Here is a 16,793-nt window from a genome sequence, read left to right on the forward strand (position 1 = left end):
ACGGTCACCGAAGTTGTACCCACTTACTGCGATATACCGTTCAAATCGCATTTTAGGATGCAAAAGACAACAGTTGAAGTAAGGGTGTAGATAGGCTATATGAAACGTTTTTATCTATTGCTTTCTGTGTAGGAACGGAGTAAATGATTTCAATATAGTTTAGTTTTAATGCCATGGCAACGAATGTCACGTAGCCGAGAGAGCACCGCGATCCATCTCTGTTTGTGGAGAACTACCTCTTCAGACAGTTTGCCTATGTTCGTAAACGTTTGCTTGCTTATGTTCGTTTAACGGAAAATGTTTAAAATCGTTCGCGAACGTTCGCCTATGTTTGCGATTCTGAACGCACCTCAGGTGTCTATAGGTATACACTCACCTGGTGTCTACAGGTATAGACTCACCTGGTGTCTACGGTTATGGTCTCACCTGGTGTGTCTGAAGGGCTTGTGGTTACAGGGCTGCCACAGCTTGGAGCCGGCGGGCCGGGCATCGATGTAGTATCCCAGCAGGTTGTTGGGGACTTTGGACGCCTCCCACTGGACGAACACAGAGGACTTGGTGTTCCTGGTGGCCACCACCTGGCCGAGGGGTGGAGGGAACGCCTGGGACACAAAACAAGCAAACCCAGTTATGAGAAGCATTGACTTTTAATCCCATTAGCACTCACGCCCACGCATACACACACACACACACACACACACACACACACACACACACACACACACACACTGACACCATGTATTGACTTTTAATATTACTATAAAGACTATCTATTGTCAATAATAATACAGGGATCATCTGCTGCAGGAGCTGGTCAAACAACATTTTGTTCAGGTTAATTGTCTTTTAAATCACCTCTTTCTCCAGTTGGGTGTGGCACAGTGACCCTCAGGGTGTGTCTGAGTGGTGCCGACACCAGTATTATGGTATCACGGTATTACTAGTAGCATTACGTTACCTCATAGCATTCAGCATTGGAGTCTCAGTTCATAACCAGGGTCACACAGGGTTAAGCGGGACATAAAAAGTGGCTCTGGGTGTGTGGTGTGAGTCAATGCAAGCCTTCTCATCACCGGTTCCCCACATCGTCAGTGAATCATAAAGGCGTGTTTCGGTGTGCTGATAGGAAGTGGAAGTTCCTTCCTGCCTGAATAATTTGTAGTTGTGTGTTTAAGTTCACCACCTCCCCTTAAAGCCTGCCAGGATTTTTTAAAACATGCAGTAACACTGGGACCGTTGTGGTGGAATCCAAGTCAAAGGATTAGTTTTAAGCCAGGTGCGCCGCACGCGGGCCCGTCAGCAGGTGGGAAGTCACAGACACATCGAGCAGGTGAGCACACAGGGGGAAAATCAGAATCAGCGCTTTGCTTGCTCCTATGGGACTTTAAAGTACTTGAATACATACCAAACTGGTCGCTTTGAACCTGAAACACATGTCATGACATTCAGGGACACTTCGACGAGAGATAGTTTACTTTACAATTGGATTAATTTATGAGCAACTGTGGGTTTGGTTCAACTACTGTTGTTGGTTCAGTCAGGTCAAGATTTGCAGCGCATGTCTTTGCATGTATGCGTCAGACGGCCCCTGCCTTACCGTGCTCGTCCGCCTTCTGGACGGGCCCCGTGGGGGCCGAGGCCTCGCTGGAGCCGAACTGAGTTGGCGGAGAACACCCGGAACTGGTAGGACTTCCCGTCCAGCAAATCGAAAATGGGATAACGGGGCGACTGAACTTTGACCCCAGTGTTGATGCGCGTCCATTCCTTCCGTGCCCGCTAAGCACTATGGGAAAGCCGGGGGGGGGGGGGGGGGGGGGGGACAAATGGATTGAAAGCGGTGGGGGCGGCCATGTGGGTGTTAGGCCTCGTTAACATCACGGGCTGGGACACTGGGAGACCTCGGTTTACAGTTCTATGTCTGCTTCTAGGTTTGGTGATGCAGACAGCTCTACTGAAATAAGGTTGCGATGTACAAAACAAACAGCATTTAATCTCAGCAGTATAATATTTGACTGGTGCTGTCTCAGTGCGTTGCTTAAGACAGGTGCGTGGACGCCTCTATTGAGCACGTTAGCTCCACACTGTCAAGGCGTGCAGGTGGGGGGGGGGGGGGGGGGGCCCTGGGGCCGGTGCAGATTTACGGGGACGCTGTCGTAAAGGGGGAGGTCACAGGACGGAGGACACACCTTCTCGATGATGTACCAGAGCCTGGCGCGGCCGCGGGGGGTCGGGGGGTCCAGCTGAGCACCACGTAGGCCTGGTACACCTCAGAGGCGTGCACGGCTGGTCGGCTGCCCCGGAATAGTGACGTAACCTATCCCAGGACGGTGTACACACACGTACATCTGGCTGTTGTACAAGGCCCTGGGTGCTGACTCGCCCTACTGTTCCTACCTGCACCCGACCCACTCTTACGTGCTAGCCCTAGCTAACCCTAACCGCTCTACCCTGCTAACCCTACTAACACTACGAACCCTACCGTCTCTTACCCTGCTCACCCAACTAATACTACTAACTTTAACCCAACCTACTCTGCTGGTCCAACCCTACTAAGTCTAGTGGTCATAACCCTGCTTACCATATTAACTATACTAACTCTAACCCATCAAAAATATAAAAACGTAGCACTTGTACAACAGCTGCATCAGTAATAATGAGATCAACCTTTACAAGAATAACTAAACTTTATTATTATTGATTAATTATTAGATCTATTAATTGATCTATATTAGAAGAATGGTCGTTATTGTTAAGAACTGATTAGAGTGGGGGTCACTGGGGTCATTGTATGTTTTGTTTAGTTTGATGGTAAAGTTCAACAAAGTTTTATTGAATACAAATAAAAACCATGGCTGTTAAAGCACAACACCAACAAGTTAAGGTTAGATCGGGATATTTTTTTTTTATTAACGATGTACACAGTGTTCAATTAATGTGTTTTAGAATACTTTTTTTTTTGTTTTTAGTCCATAGTATTTTTTTTTGTCTTTAAACATAGCTTGTTTATTTGTGATTCGTTTTATTTTGATGTGTGTTTGTTTGTTGGTAGAAGTATTTAACTGCAGAATCTACAATGTACAGCAAAGATGCTCATGTTTCTCAAAAGTTAAACGAAAAGTACTATTTGAGAGTGTTCACTATGAACAGCTTTGTTTTCTTTCTGAGGTTGGTTTTGGGGGTGGATAATGTTTAACGTTATACTTTCTGTGTTTACTACACCAAAGTCACGACGTCACCTGACGGGGCTCGGTGACGAGGTGTGCTGAGGTGGTGCAGAGGGATGGAGAGGAGTGAAGGTGGTGTGTGTGGGGTCACCAAGAGTTTAGTTCAGAGCGAAGGAGGTCAAACCCAAGCGTTAGGAGTCGGTCGTCAGTGTAGTAGCACGCTCTAGTACGTAGCAGCTACATCTAGCTGTGCCCCAATGGTAGTCACGGTGATACTACCTTCCAGGTCGTCGTCCCTGATCAGTATGTCGTAGTGTCCCCGTATGTTCACCACTGTGGTGGAGGACAAGAGGCAGAGCGCTGCGTTAGCGCCCGGCAGGCGGTAGCGCCCCGCGGCGTTGGGAGCGTTGCCGTAGTTACCTTCCCTGTACCTTGCAGGCGCTCGCTCTCGGCCGGGTCGGCCGCCGTCACCTTCTGCGAGAGCGGCGGGGGAGGGCCTGCTGATGCCGGCGCTGTTCACGGCGCGGACCCGGAAGTGGACGGCCTGGCCCAGGGTCAGACCCGTCACCGGTATTTACACACCTTCACCGGGGGTGTCGTTACACTGGACCCAGTGGTCGCTGCCTGCCTCACACCTGGGGGGGGGGAGAGGCACGATGGTCACTCAGTGTTGGCAGATGTCATTGATGAAGGGAGTGGGGGGGGGGGGGAGGGAGGAGGGAGGAATTTGGGAGGGATGGAAGGAAGGATGAGGGAGGTAAGAGAGTTTGAAAGTGCCTAATAAAATAAAAGACGCTATGAAGTACGATAATAAAAAGAAGGAGGGATGGAAGGAATAGAGGATGAGAGGGAGGGAGAGAAGGGAGGGAGATAGGGGAAGGAAGGAGAGAGAGGATGTCATAAAGGACCACAAACTGCTTTAATTCCAGGCATCCTCAACCAGGGATAAGTAAAAAATAACAAAAACAATTTATTGTTTGAATAACAATAATAATGAACTAAAAATAATTAAGGTAATAATAATAAAGGGAAGCCAGCAAGAGAAGGGGAAAGAAGAGAGTGAGAGAGGGTATGGAAGAGAGAAAGTGTAATGTAGAGAGAGTGCAACAGAACCGTGTGGACCATGAGTCTCAGGTGGACCATGAGGTACAGTTCCTAGACGTGGTCGTGAGAAGGAGCCAACCTGTCCACAAAGTATCCTGAGACGGCCGCTTCGTTGGTGGTGTTTGGGGGCTTCCAGGAGACCAGGGCAAAGTCCATGTTGATGTCAAACACCTTCACACTCATGGGGGCTCCGGGGGCACCGGCGACAGAGGGAACAGCATCTAGGAGGGAGGAGAGGAGGGAAGAACAGAAGGATAGAGGGAGAGAAGAAGGGAGAGAAGAAAGGAGCGAAGGAAGAATGAAGGATGAGAAGGACAAGGAGCTAATGAGCGGACAGACGAACAGACAAATAAATGGATTGATGGATGGAAAGACGGACGAAACGACCAGAGAGCGAGAACCAGAGATGGAAAAATGGACAGACAACAAACAGATAAACCAGTTAAACAGACAGACAAACAGACACAATTACAGAACGATCAACAGACAGATTGACTTTGAGACAGACAGGAAAATAGCCAGACAGAGAGAACGACAGGTAGACAGAAAGACAGGTATACACACAGACAGACTTACAAACAGATTAACAGGTAGATGGACAGGTAGACATACAGACAGGTAAACAGACAGACTTACAAACAGGTTAATAGGTAAATGGACAGGTAGAAGGACAGGTAGACAGACAGACAGACAGACAGACAGACAGACAGGCAGACGGAGGGTACCTTGGAGAACAGGTAGATGGACAGACAGAATGACAGACAGACAGACAGACAGACAGACAGACAGACAGACAGACATACAGACAGACAGACAGACAGACAGACAGACGGAGGGTACCTTGGACGAACAAGTAGACGGACAGACAGACAGACAGACAGACAGACAGACAGACAGACAGACAGACAGACAGACAGACAGACAGACAGACATACAGACACACAGAGAGACGGGGGATACCTTGGATGAACAGGTAGACAGACAGACAGACAGACAGACAGACAGACAGACAGACAGACAGACAGACAGACAGACAGACAGACAGAGGGGGGTACCATGGACGAACAGTTAGACAGACAGACAGACAGACAGACAGAGGGGGGTACCTTGGACGAACAGGTAGGCGCTGTGCTCCGTGGTGCCCTCCTTGGTGTAGATGCGGAGGGTGTAGAGCCCCTCGTCGTCTTTGGCCAGGCGGGGCAGGTTGAGGCGCGCCAGGCCCCCTCCCACCGTCATCTCAGCCAGGGGCCCGGCCTTCATCAGGTGATCTGCTCACAGGGGGGGGGGGGGGGGGGGGGGGGCGAGGGAACGGTCAGGACCCTGACCCTGGTAGCACTTTGGAAAACATTTGTGTGAAACTGGTAACGACGTCCACTCTACACCAGCTCAAATATAAACCGGTCAAGCTGTCAATTATTGACGGTTTTCGTGGTAACAGCTATCAGCCCATACTAGTGTTTTAATCCGTTTTTGGAAGGTGCTGTCTGTTCAAGGGAAAACATGTTTTTTCCACCGATATCTGGACCATGTCACAATCTTCAATCAGTTAGGGTTAGGGTTAGGACTCACAGGGACATGGCCTGGGAAGCGATCAGTACTTTTGGGCACATGGCCGATTTTTATGCGATTTTTATGAGATATCCAGGATATCTCAAGTGCTTGGGTCAGGGCTTACCATCTCGGTACCAGTGGGCCAGTGGTGGCAGGTTGGGCAGGTCGGGGACCACCACCATGGAGCACGCCAGGCTGATGGAGCCTCCCTCCACTCCGAAGCTGACGGAGAAGCGCTCCAGCAGGGTGACCTCCAGCTTGCTGGGGTGCATTTGTGTCAGGCGTGGCACTGGGTGGAGGAGGAGAGCTACTGGTTATACTGGGAATAGGACTGGGAGGAGGAGGAGGTACTGTTGTTTGTGTGATATATATATATATATATATATATATATATATATATATATATATATAAATATATATGTATTTATATATATTCCTGTTTCCACAGCTTATTGAACCACTCAGACCTGTCTCCTTACCCCACACACAAACACGCTTCCACACTTAATAAAACCATCACTCACCTAGTCCAAGCTGGCATGACTCTCCGGCCCCCCCTGCTGGCCCTGGAAACACATGGAGAGATAGAGAGAGAGAGAGAGAGAGAGAGAGAGAGAGAGAGAGAGAGAGAGAGAGAGAGAGAGAGAGAGAGAGAGAGAGAGAGGTTTAATAAATATAACCAGGATAGAGAGAGAGATAGAGAGAAAGAGAGAGAGAGAGAGAGACTCACTCTTAACAGTAACAGTAGCTTTGCTGGTGGCCGTGCCGAATGGGTTGCTGGCCACAGCGCTGTACTCTGCAGTATCACTGACAGCACTCCTGCAAACAAACGAACATCAGGTCAACGCAAAGTAACATTCAGTTGGGCCATGAAAGGAGGGGAACAAATTAAGTGGGACCACCCGTTTAAGTAGTGGTCATCCACCGGGTTCTAATCGTTAAGGGGTGTGTTCATCCACCTGAGGGTTCGTTAGGGGGTGTGGTCATCCACCGGTTTCTAATCGTTAGGGGGTGTGGTCATCCCCCGGGTTCTAATCATTAAGGGGCGTGGTCATCCACCGGGTTCTGATCATTAGGGGGTGTGGTCATCCCCCGGGTTCTAATCATTAAGGGGTGTGGTCATCCACCTGAGGGTTTGTTAGGGGGTGTGGTCATGTGACAGGCAGGCTCTAATCGTCAGGGGGGGAGGTCATCCACCAGAGTGTTCTAATCATTGGGGGTGTTGACATGTGACCGTGGCTAGTTGATGTTCAGGGAGTGTAGTCATTGTTTATTGTTGGACTCAACACTCATAAACTTCTGCATCTGTCACTGTTCAAAGAGGACCCTGTGCTCCTAAAGTCAAACGTTTCCATGAAGTGTGAGGGGGGGGGGGGAGGGGGTAAGGGAGGGGGTAAGGGTGGTTCTGAAACGTGATGTCAGGCCTCAGGAGCGCCAGCCCTGGGAGGAACGGCTGGCTGGCCGGGATGCCAAGGAGAAGGGGGGGTGAGAAGGGGAGTAACGCGACCTTCACTCTGGAGGGACTATTTAAATCCTGCGGCCGTCTCAGCTGTGACGGGTGGGGCCAGGGACCCAGCGAGCTGCTGCAGCCAGGTTACTAATCATAATAACATCACTGCCTTTGTTGTGAGTTGAACTACCGTGTTGTAACCGAAAGACAATTTCATGTTAATTCAACAGGAGGGAAAGGAGAAGATCGCAAGAGATCTTTCTATTGAATTGCTTTGGCAACATTTTTCATGAAACTTCAATAAAGTATTGACATCTTGAATTCTGAAGAAAGAGGGAGGAGGATATAGAGTGATCCAAATATATTACTTTTTCTCTGCTTACGTCTCTGTGACTTTATGCATGACATTTATTCATAATTTATAGTCCGACATTATTTTTCCTCTTTGGAAATGTTAATTTTAATTATCTGTGTCAATAACTCTTAAACTTTAATTAAATTGAATAGAGAGAAAGAGAGATATAGAGGGAGAGAGAGATACAGAAAGACAGAGATACAGAGAGATACAGAGATACGAAGAGATAGAGACAGAGATAGACAGATATACAGAGAGATAGAAAGAGACAGACACAAACCAGTCCAACTAATCCAACAGCACTTTCTTACCATACATTTCTACACTTTTTAAAACATAATAAAATTAAAACATGAATTACTTTTCTGTGGTATTATAGCATTATAATATTGTACATATAAACAATAGTAATTCATTAATAGTTATAATACAAAGATCTAAGTACTGACTTCAGTGTATTTTTTAAAAAATGATCTGGCAATTATCTTTATTTTGTAAGAATTAACTTTTTTCTTTTGCAATGTAAATTTTGGTTTTCCATGCCAAAAAAGCCCTTTGATTTAAATCGAAAAGAGAGATAGAGAAAGATAGATAGAGAGAGATCGATAGAGACAGAGATTGTGACATACATTGAGATAGTGAGAGATAGAGAGATAGAGAGATAGAGAGCGAGATAGACAGAGAAAGGTAGAGACACACAGAGATAGAGATAGATAGAGGGAGGCGTGGATAGTGGTAGAGAGAGGTAGTGGTACAGAGAGAGAGAGGAGGTGTATTTCAGGCTCTTGTAACGCTGGGGTCAGCACGTGGGAGGAACAGCTGAGGAGTCTTGAGGAGCAGGCCAGGGAACACCTCCTCCTCCAAATAGGAGACGCAGCTCTCTATCTCTCCCTATGCCTCTCTCTCTCCCTCTCTTTCTCTCTCTCTTTCTCCCTCAAGCTCTCTCTATCACCAGCGCTCTCAGTTTAAATGAAATATATGAAATATATTTTAAAAAGTCTTTATTGGCATCGACTCTCTCCCCCCCCCCCCCCCCCCCCCACCCCAAACCCCCCCCCACCGCTAACTCGTCCATGTGACGATGTGTGAACTACACGACATGTGCTCCCATTCTCAGTTCACACTTTCAGTCTGACCTGCTTGTCGGGAAGTAATCAACTGGTGGTGGAGAACGTTGTGCTACACAAGGGTTCAAGAGGTGACGCTGAGAGACGATGGATGAATGGAGGCAGAGCGAGACGGAGGGATAGAGGTGGACAAATACAGAGGGAGGGACAGAGATAGAAGTGGATAAAGATAGAGAAAACAAAGATAGAGAGACAGAGATAGAGGTGGAGAGATAATAGGGGTACGAGAGATAGAGGTGGAGAGATTGAGGTGGAGAGATAGAGAGATGTTGATACAGAGATGGAGATGGAGATATAAAGATAGATGGTGAGATAGAGAATGAGGGATGAGTAGGAGAGATGGAGCTGGAGATGGAGGGATGAGATGGAAATAGATATATAGAAATGAGATGAGGATAAAGTGGAGAGATAGAGATATTGAGATGGAGATGGCGGGATGGGAGGGAAGGACACTTACCTGCTAATAATCAAACCATGGACTCCATATTTGCTCTCAATCTTGTACTTTCCGGGTGCGTTCAGAGGATTCACGGGAACGCCATCTTTAAACCTGGTGAGAGTACACAACATTAATAAAACCTACACACTGATGAACAACTTTACATTACACTACACTACACAATAACAACACTACACTACACAACAACAGTACCAATAACAGCGCTACACTAGATAAACGTCACAGCACATAACACGCTGCTACACAACATTGGACAACATAAACACTAGAGCTGTTAGAACTCAAACCGTCTTGCTTAGAGATAAATAGATAATTACTGGTGAAGAGACATCTCAGATAACATGTCTGCAACATCAACTATTTTTCCACAAGAGAGTATGACCACTGTCTTCACTCATTCCCTGATTTGGTATGGCTATGGTATAAACTACATAAAGGGTCTCACTCCTCTGCAAATCTTCTGTGGAAACAGAGATTATGGTGCAGACTGTAATTGTTTCCACAAGGCGGGTATGAAGCCATGCATTCTCATGTTAGGACATAGCTGAGCTAGACAGATCCTCTTTACCAGGGCAGGGGACACAGTTATGAACCAAGCTTACCAACTGACGACGGGCCTGGGGTGACCGTGAACGGTGCAGTACAGCTTGACCGGGGTCTTCTCCCACACGGTGTGGGGCCTCAGGGCCACCAGGAAGTCAGGCAGCTTGTTCCCCTCCTCATACAGGTCTACCTTCCTACTCATCCTCTCCTGCACCTGAGGGCACGGGGAACGTGAAGCAGGGGACAGCGTTGGTAGCTGAAGCGACTTGGAGTGAATTCAGATACTGAACACTTAACTGGTTGGTCCAGCTTCACAGCAAACCGTAACATCCGATTCTAAATCGGGTCATTGCTACTAAATGTCCGGGATAACTTGTAGATGTTGAGGATGACTTGTAAACGTACTGAATAATTTGTAGGTATTAGCATAACTTGTAAATGTGACATTTTTGGATTATGATTAGGGTACCTTCTAAACGATTACCCGTTTATGTTCTAGGTGGTTAATGTTTAGGAACTGACTTCTAAACGATAACTCCTAGTGGCTCTAGGTTCTTAACGTTAAGGATAACTACTGAACAAAAACACCTAGATGCTTTTTGGGAACACAGACTACAGGCTGGTCATTGGTCGCTCAACTATAAATTCTAGATGTTCAAATTGACTTCCAAATGTCGTCTTAAATGTTCTGTGTTTTATACATTTAGGAAAACTTTGAGATGTACAAGTGCACTTATAAATGCTCAGGATGTCCTCTGCTAACTCGTAGCCTCTACTAACTAATGTCTAATACAAATAACTCTCTGTTGACTACAGCACAGTGTGGGTGTGGCTGGTACCTCTCTCTTGGTGGCCAGGTTGTCCACCTGGGCCTTGGTGGCCATCCTCATCCTGTGCAGCTCCTCCTGGATCGCAGCCAGGCCCTTCCCCACATGGGTGGAGACTCTCTGGTATTCCTCCACCTCCTCCGTGCTCCTGAAGGACAGGAACTCTCACCTTACTGGGACATGACACATTACCCTGGAAAAAATAAACCTGGTGCATCCTGGAACACATTCTGACGTGAAATGCAATCATAATGTATTCAATGTAACATTATCAATAGAGGCTGTTGGACCCTATGTAAGATGGCATATAGAAACTGCGGGACACTGATGCCTTGTAGGGATATGGTTAAGAGATTGCAACCTGAGAGCCCTTGTTGTATTCATTTGAGGAAGCTGAATGCATGGGGGATGAGATTATTGTTTTCCAGAATAAGATGTTGAGATTAGTGCTGATATAAACCACCATCTTTCAGGAATCCTCCCAGGGGACATTAGAATGTCCAATTGTTTGAGGTTACGGCTTCAACTGGCTACGACAACTGGTTCTACAATAACTCTGAGACACTGGAAGTTCTCGTCTCCTTCTGCTTAAGATGAATGGATGGAAATGATGTGACAAGTGGCCACATATGAACTGGTCACATATAGAGTGGCAGGAGGAGAGGACACATCATTAAATGAGGTCTGGGGCATATTCCTCACTGTAATCAAAGAATCAAATGCTCTATTGGGAAGAAGTATCAACTGTCTATCTGACTATCTATCTATGTCTATCTATGTCTACAGGTATACCTCTCTAACTGTCTACTGTATTTTTCTATTATATACATTTATTTATTTTATTATATTTGTATTATAGTCTTATTATTTCTCACTGTTTGTATTGTTTGGGTTAAATGTATAGCTAAATGTATTTGACCATGTTTACCAAATGTGGTCTGTTTTATTAGATTGGAAGTGGATTGGGACAGACTTATCTACTAGTGTACATCTGTATGATGCTTATTTTTTGGTGCACTCGGGTTCAAACCGCCCCGTCCCCACAGTTTCGAACTTATGTCATGTCGCAAGTAGAGCATATCACGTCCAAAATATATCCGTAAAAAAAACACCCTGGACAATACCCTGGATACCTGTACACTACCATGGACATTACCTTGGACATTACCCTGGAAACTACGATGGGCATTACCCTGTTAACCAGGTGGCACCAACCTTTTTGAACCCGAGAGCTACTTCAAGGGTACTGAATCGTACGAAGGGCTACTTGACTCACAGGCCTTTTCTGCCCGTAGGGCACTGCCAGGTGGGTAGTTGCCCTGAAAGCTATTGTGACAGGTAATGAAATTTCACTCCACATTGGTCCACTTGGCCGTCGCAACAGTCGCCACACAAATAAGACTTTCACATCAGAACCCTTATCCCCAATCATTTTGAAAAATTACAAGTTTTCTTTCTCTTTTCTGCCTTGTTTTTCTTCAATGTTATTTTAAATATTGTCATTGCCATAAAATCGACATCAATGCAAGTGTTACATAATTTTGAGCTATTTTTAGAACATGCCCTGCGGGTGACACACATGGTCCCTGCGGGCGGCCAGGTGCCCGTGGGCCAGGTGCCCGCGGGCACTGTGCTGGCTGCCCCTGCTGTAAACTACCATCGACACCAGTCTGGGAACTACAATGGAAATGACCCAGGGCACGACCATGGACATTGTTTTATAAAGTACGGTGAATAATGTTTACTTCCTGAAATTAAAATGTATTTCTATATAAATGTATACCCATATTGTGAATATGGGTATATTTATCTGTAGTTATTTTACCATTCTTATGAAATGTTTGACTCTTATTGTACTGTCACTGTCCCATACTTCTGCTGGGACACATTCCCGTCAGGATTATTAAAGATCATCTGATCATAACTTACTGTGGAGGACCTCATAGTGTAAGAGTTTTATATGACATTGCTATTTCTACAGGGAGCGTCCAGTGTTTCGGGGGGTGTTGGTTTACGTCTAAAATAGCCTGGGGAGGACTCACCTCTGCCGGAACTCCGGCACCGTATACGCTGGTTCTGCCATAGCCTCCGTGGCCTGAGCCTTTACCTGGCTCACCGAGTTACAGGTAGATTTCCTGTTGGGGCGGAGCCAATGGTTAGCACCTAGCTAGTCACGCTCTGTTCACATTCTAGCAGGTGTACTGGGACCACACAGCGTTGTCGTGCCCTGCATTGCATTGCCAATCACAGATATGTTTTCAGACCAATGCCGTTCTTCAATACCAGAGCAACTTAGCTTCCTGTTCTCTGGGCTACTAACCCTAACCCTTATTATTATTAATATATGAATGGTCTCAAATGTAATTAAAAGAATAACAGAAAGTTTGTTTAGATGCATAACTTGAACATGGATTTAATGACAGGGTAGGCAATTTATTTAAGAAGCATTCTTGTCATATTTGTTCTGGTGATGTCAATTCTGTTCACATCCCGAAAGCAATCAATAAATCCATTGCTCTGACATAAAAAAGTAAAAGATCTGCTATCTGTGGCTGCAGGACTGTATAAGCCATCCAATAATTTCCTTTGGCCTGAATGGAAAGATTAGATCACTTACCAGTCCATCTATGGAACCTATTTCAGTAGATACATATTGATGAATCAAGTGTGGAGAATAGTGTGTCTATGGACATGAGCAGGTTCCCAAGCCCTGCCATCAGATGGAGGTCAGGTTCAAGGAGGTGGCCTGGACCCCATGACATCAGCCTCTCCATGACAACATGGCCACCTCCTCCTCTTACCCCGTCAGCAGGTCTCAGATCACATCACGGCACACAAACTGCAAAATGGAGCCCTCTCCCCTCTGCTAGGGAGCTATCCAAGCTAGCTAGCCAGCTAGCATTTAGTGCTTTAAGTGAGTTAAAAGCTATTGCAGCACCGTTTACCTAACTCTGTCCTTTAAGACAATACATAAGCATTAGCACATTAGCATCACTGCTTATCAAGGACCGTGGCTTGGCAGCAACCACTGTAGCTGCACATACTAACTACAGGCTGGGGAAATGATTAGAATAGAGACAAAAAGATAGAAACACAGACAAATACAAGCCTTAGACAGGCAAGGAGACAGACTGAGAGACAAGCGCAAAAAAATAAATGCTCGTACTACTTATACTTAAACATAAGTCACAAGCTCTGCGTGTTAGGGCCTAGTACACATATGGCTCTCGCGGTTTGTGCTCTGGGTCAAAAGATAGTACTTCTGCAGCTGTAGTACTACCCAAGCCGTATAACCTCAGCCGTTATGCTACCTGAACAGGTGAGGTACCCTACCTGAGGTACCCGACTGCCTGCTGTCTCTTGACAACATGTTTAGAGTGAAGAGAGCGGTAATCAGTGCTGACGTGGCTCGCGGCCTTCTTCTTATATACGACTTTGGAAGCCATGTCTGAGTAAACTGTTGAAGAACACCTTGGCTAAGATCACCAGAGAGGAGGAGGTGGAGGAGGAGATGGAGAGGATGATAGGGAGGAGAGACAGCAATGAGCGAGAGACAAGGAGAGGGAACGGCATGGAGGAGAGGAGCCAGAGAGGGGGTGAGATGAAGGGAAGAGAGGAGGTGTGAGAGACAGGAGGAGGAAAGGAGGAGGGAGGAGCAACTGGTCACCATTGTGTCTGTGAGACAGATTAACAAAAAATACGGCCGCTCTGACATATGCCGAATAACTTCAGGACACAATATACCCTTTGACTGTGTCATTTCTGTGTATCTATAAATAAGCCATAAGACACATATTGTATGTTAATATCAAGTCAAAGATATCCAGGCCATTGAGGAGACAGTTGCTGCTGCTCTTGTACATATAAGTTGCACTCAGCAGATGGCCGTGTTTCACCTTACAGCTCCAGCTATGAATAGCGAGGAGCATGAGATCAGGGGGAAAAGAAGCAGACTTTTAAAGTGTGTTCATGACGAGAGATTCCTCAACCTGCAACTTCTCAAACTATTAGCCTTGACCTCCAATTTGCATTACGAATGCCCAATGCCCAGAAAACAAGCCATACAGACATAATTACATATTAAGGATAGAAAGTGATATATATTTATGTAAAAATATATGCATTTATATATGAATACACACCCATAAACACACACAAACTAAAATGCATTAGACTGAGCCGACATGTGAGTTCAACAGCAGACTATTCCTCTTTTCCTCTCAACAGCAGGGAGATCCACAGGGGCGGATAACGATTAGACTCAAACACTTTGTCCCCTGACAGTTGACAGTAGCCTAATGGAAATAACCTCCCAGGGATAATGTGTCCGTCTCCATCGTACATCGGGGGGCACACATAGGCAGTTCCACACCAACACTCGACTCGTCAGGAAGAAAAATTAATAAAAGCTACTTACCCCGAGAGATTAAAAGAGCAGAGCGGTGGCAGACCAGCCTAACGCCGTTTAGGAAACACTTGTGATGCAAACCAAAATATGAGCCGCGCTCAACAAATGCCGATCCCCTTCCATCCCTTGTATGGACGCACCTTCGACTATATATAGCATTTAGTCCGCTTTTCACACGCATTTTGCACTTGATGCGTTGCACAGAGCGCACCTCCAGTCAGACATCACTTCAGAAACGGTGTAAATGCGCTCTTTTTGGATATATTGAGGGATTTTGTGGTATTGCGGGACTTTGTTGATTAATTTACGGATACAAAAATAGTTAATAGGTAGAACACCTCTAAAGAACATAAACAACATATTGATGACGGAGGTTAATCGATCAACTCTAAATAGTGAGTGCGTAAAGTGGAGATGCGCAGCTCCTAGACGGACAAGAAGTCCTAGACGGACATACGTGATTAGGCTACGACTTAACTAGTGGTTTGATCAAACTTTTCAGATATTTTCTGGGGAAAGTTGGGTTAGGAGCCGCACGGCACCATTTTAGGGGTCTGGGGACTCAAGCCTCAACTATTTCCAGCCACACCATTGGCTATTTAAAGCAACGGAGATAGTCTTGAGAGAAAGCGATATGCAGAGTAGTCACTGCGAACTAATTTAGCTCCCCTATCCCCTCATTCTGTTACACACCAGCAACACCAAAGGAAGTAGAAACACATGGAGGGAATGAATCCCGCTTTCTTTATTTTTTACCATACATTATACAGTGCATTATTCATTGGACGGTTCATATTTGATGTCTCGATTGACTGGTATTAAAATGCACAATTTTAATTATTTTAAGTAATAGCACTTAAAGTAAGAAATAGTTAGAGCTTTCAGTGAAATAAACTGGTGTAGGGTGCATAATATGGTGTCCCCGCAAACCAGCTCAGTGTACTCTCCGCCAGTCCGAGAGCGTCGGATGTTTATTTGGTACATACCGCCCTCTAGTGTTCATCACTGTGGAACTTCATCAACCTCTTCCCTGCTAAGCACTGACACGGACTTGATACATCCATCGATTACCATTGGATAGATGGATGCTTAATGTGCAATTTGTTTAGTGAATTTATAAATGTAGTGAAATTATATGTATACCATGGGCAATACCTGAATTCAGTCTTGATTGACTTCTGCCGATGTTACACAATTTTCCCTTCTTTGATGAATGAAGATTGAAGTGTTTCCCTCGCATCTCCGCATCCTGACAGACTTCCCGCCGCCACTGCTCTGCACGCTGACGGGGGCGGGGGAAGTTTGTGTTTGGATTACAAAGAAATGACTGCAGCAGCAATTCTTATTTTGGAAAGACGAACGAAGACAACACTGGCTAGCACATTGAATAGGTAAAGTATATGATGAATTATACAAAAAAAAGGTTCCTATGTTCCCCGGTCTGTTAGGCTACTTTTTCCACCATTACCGCCAAATTCCGGCCGAGATAACCACCATTGCATGTCTTTACCTTTTGTGGAAGAGGGAGAGACATCGGAGAACCCGACGCAGTCTATTCATAATATTGTAATGACCACGGACGAGGCAGTGAATGAAGTATTGATTAGACAGAGATTTATTAGATAGGCCTACCTAATAAACCATAGCGCCGGTAAACAAACCCCGAGAAGCCCAATCCCTACGAGAGCTCCCCGCGCTACGGCCATCCGGAGGCGCACAGAGCTTTTGGCCGTGATATTATATATACAATTATATTATATTATATACTATATATAGCGCTCCGGTAGTCGCAAACGGCAACAAT

General features: G+C 45.8%; 1 protein-coding gene across 1 annotated transcript in view; it reads right to left on the bottom strand.

Annotated features, from left to right (window-relative positions):
- Positions 1-15,103, bottom strand: part of myom2a (myomesin 2a) — a 17,226-nt gene extending 2,123 nt beyond the window's left edge. The window contains 21 exon segments of the mRNA XM_060046664.1: positions 426-602; positions 1,584-1,658; positions 1,660-1,761; positions 1,763-1,783; positions 2,187-2,236; positions 2,239-2,281; positions 2,283-2,314; positions 3,444-3,497; positions 3,596-3,644; positions 3,646-3,799; positions 4,348-4,489; positions 5,375-5,536; positions 5,944-6,108; positions 6,344-6,385; positions 6,550-6,638; positions 9,209-9,301; positions 9,814-9,968; positions 10,594-10,729; positions 12,624-12,716; positions 13,915-14,057; positions 14,999-15,103. Coding sequence (XP_059902647.1) covers positions 426-602; positions 1,584-1,658; positions 1,660-1,761; positions 1,763-1,783; positions 2,187-2,236; positions 2,239-2,281; positions 2,283-2,314; positions 3,444-3,497; positions 3,596-3,644; positions 3,646-3,799; positions 4,348-4,489; positions 5,375-5,536; positions 5,944-6,108; positions 6,344-6,385; positions 6,550-6,638; positions 9,209-9,301; positions 9,814-9,968; positions 10,594-10,729; positions 12,624-12,716; positions 13,915-14,027 — 1,947 coding nt within the window. The 5' untranslated portion in view covers positions 14,028-14,057; positions 14,999-15,103.
- Between the last annotated feature and the right edge of the window lie 1,690 nt (positions 15,104-16,793).

Source organism: Gadus macrocephalus, chromosome 3 (assembly GCF_031168955.1).
Source record: "Gadus macrocephalus chromosome 3, ASM3116895v1".
Taxonomy (NCBI): Eukaryota; Metazoa; Chordata; class Actinopteri; order Gadiformes; family Gadidae; genus Gadus; species Gadus macrocephalus.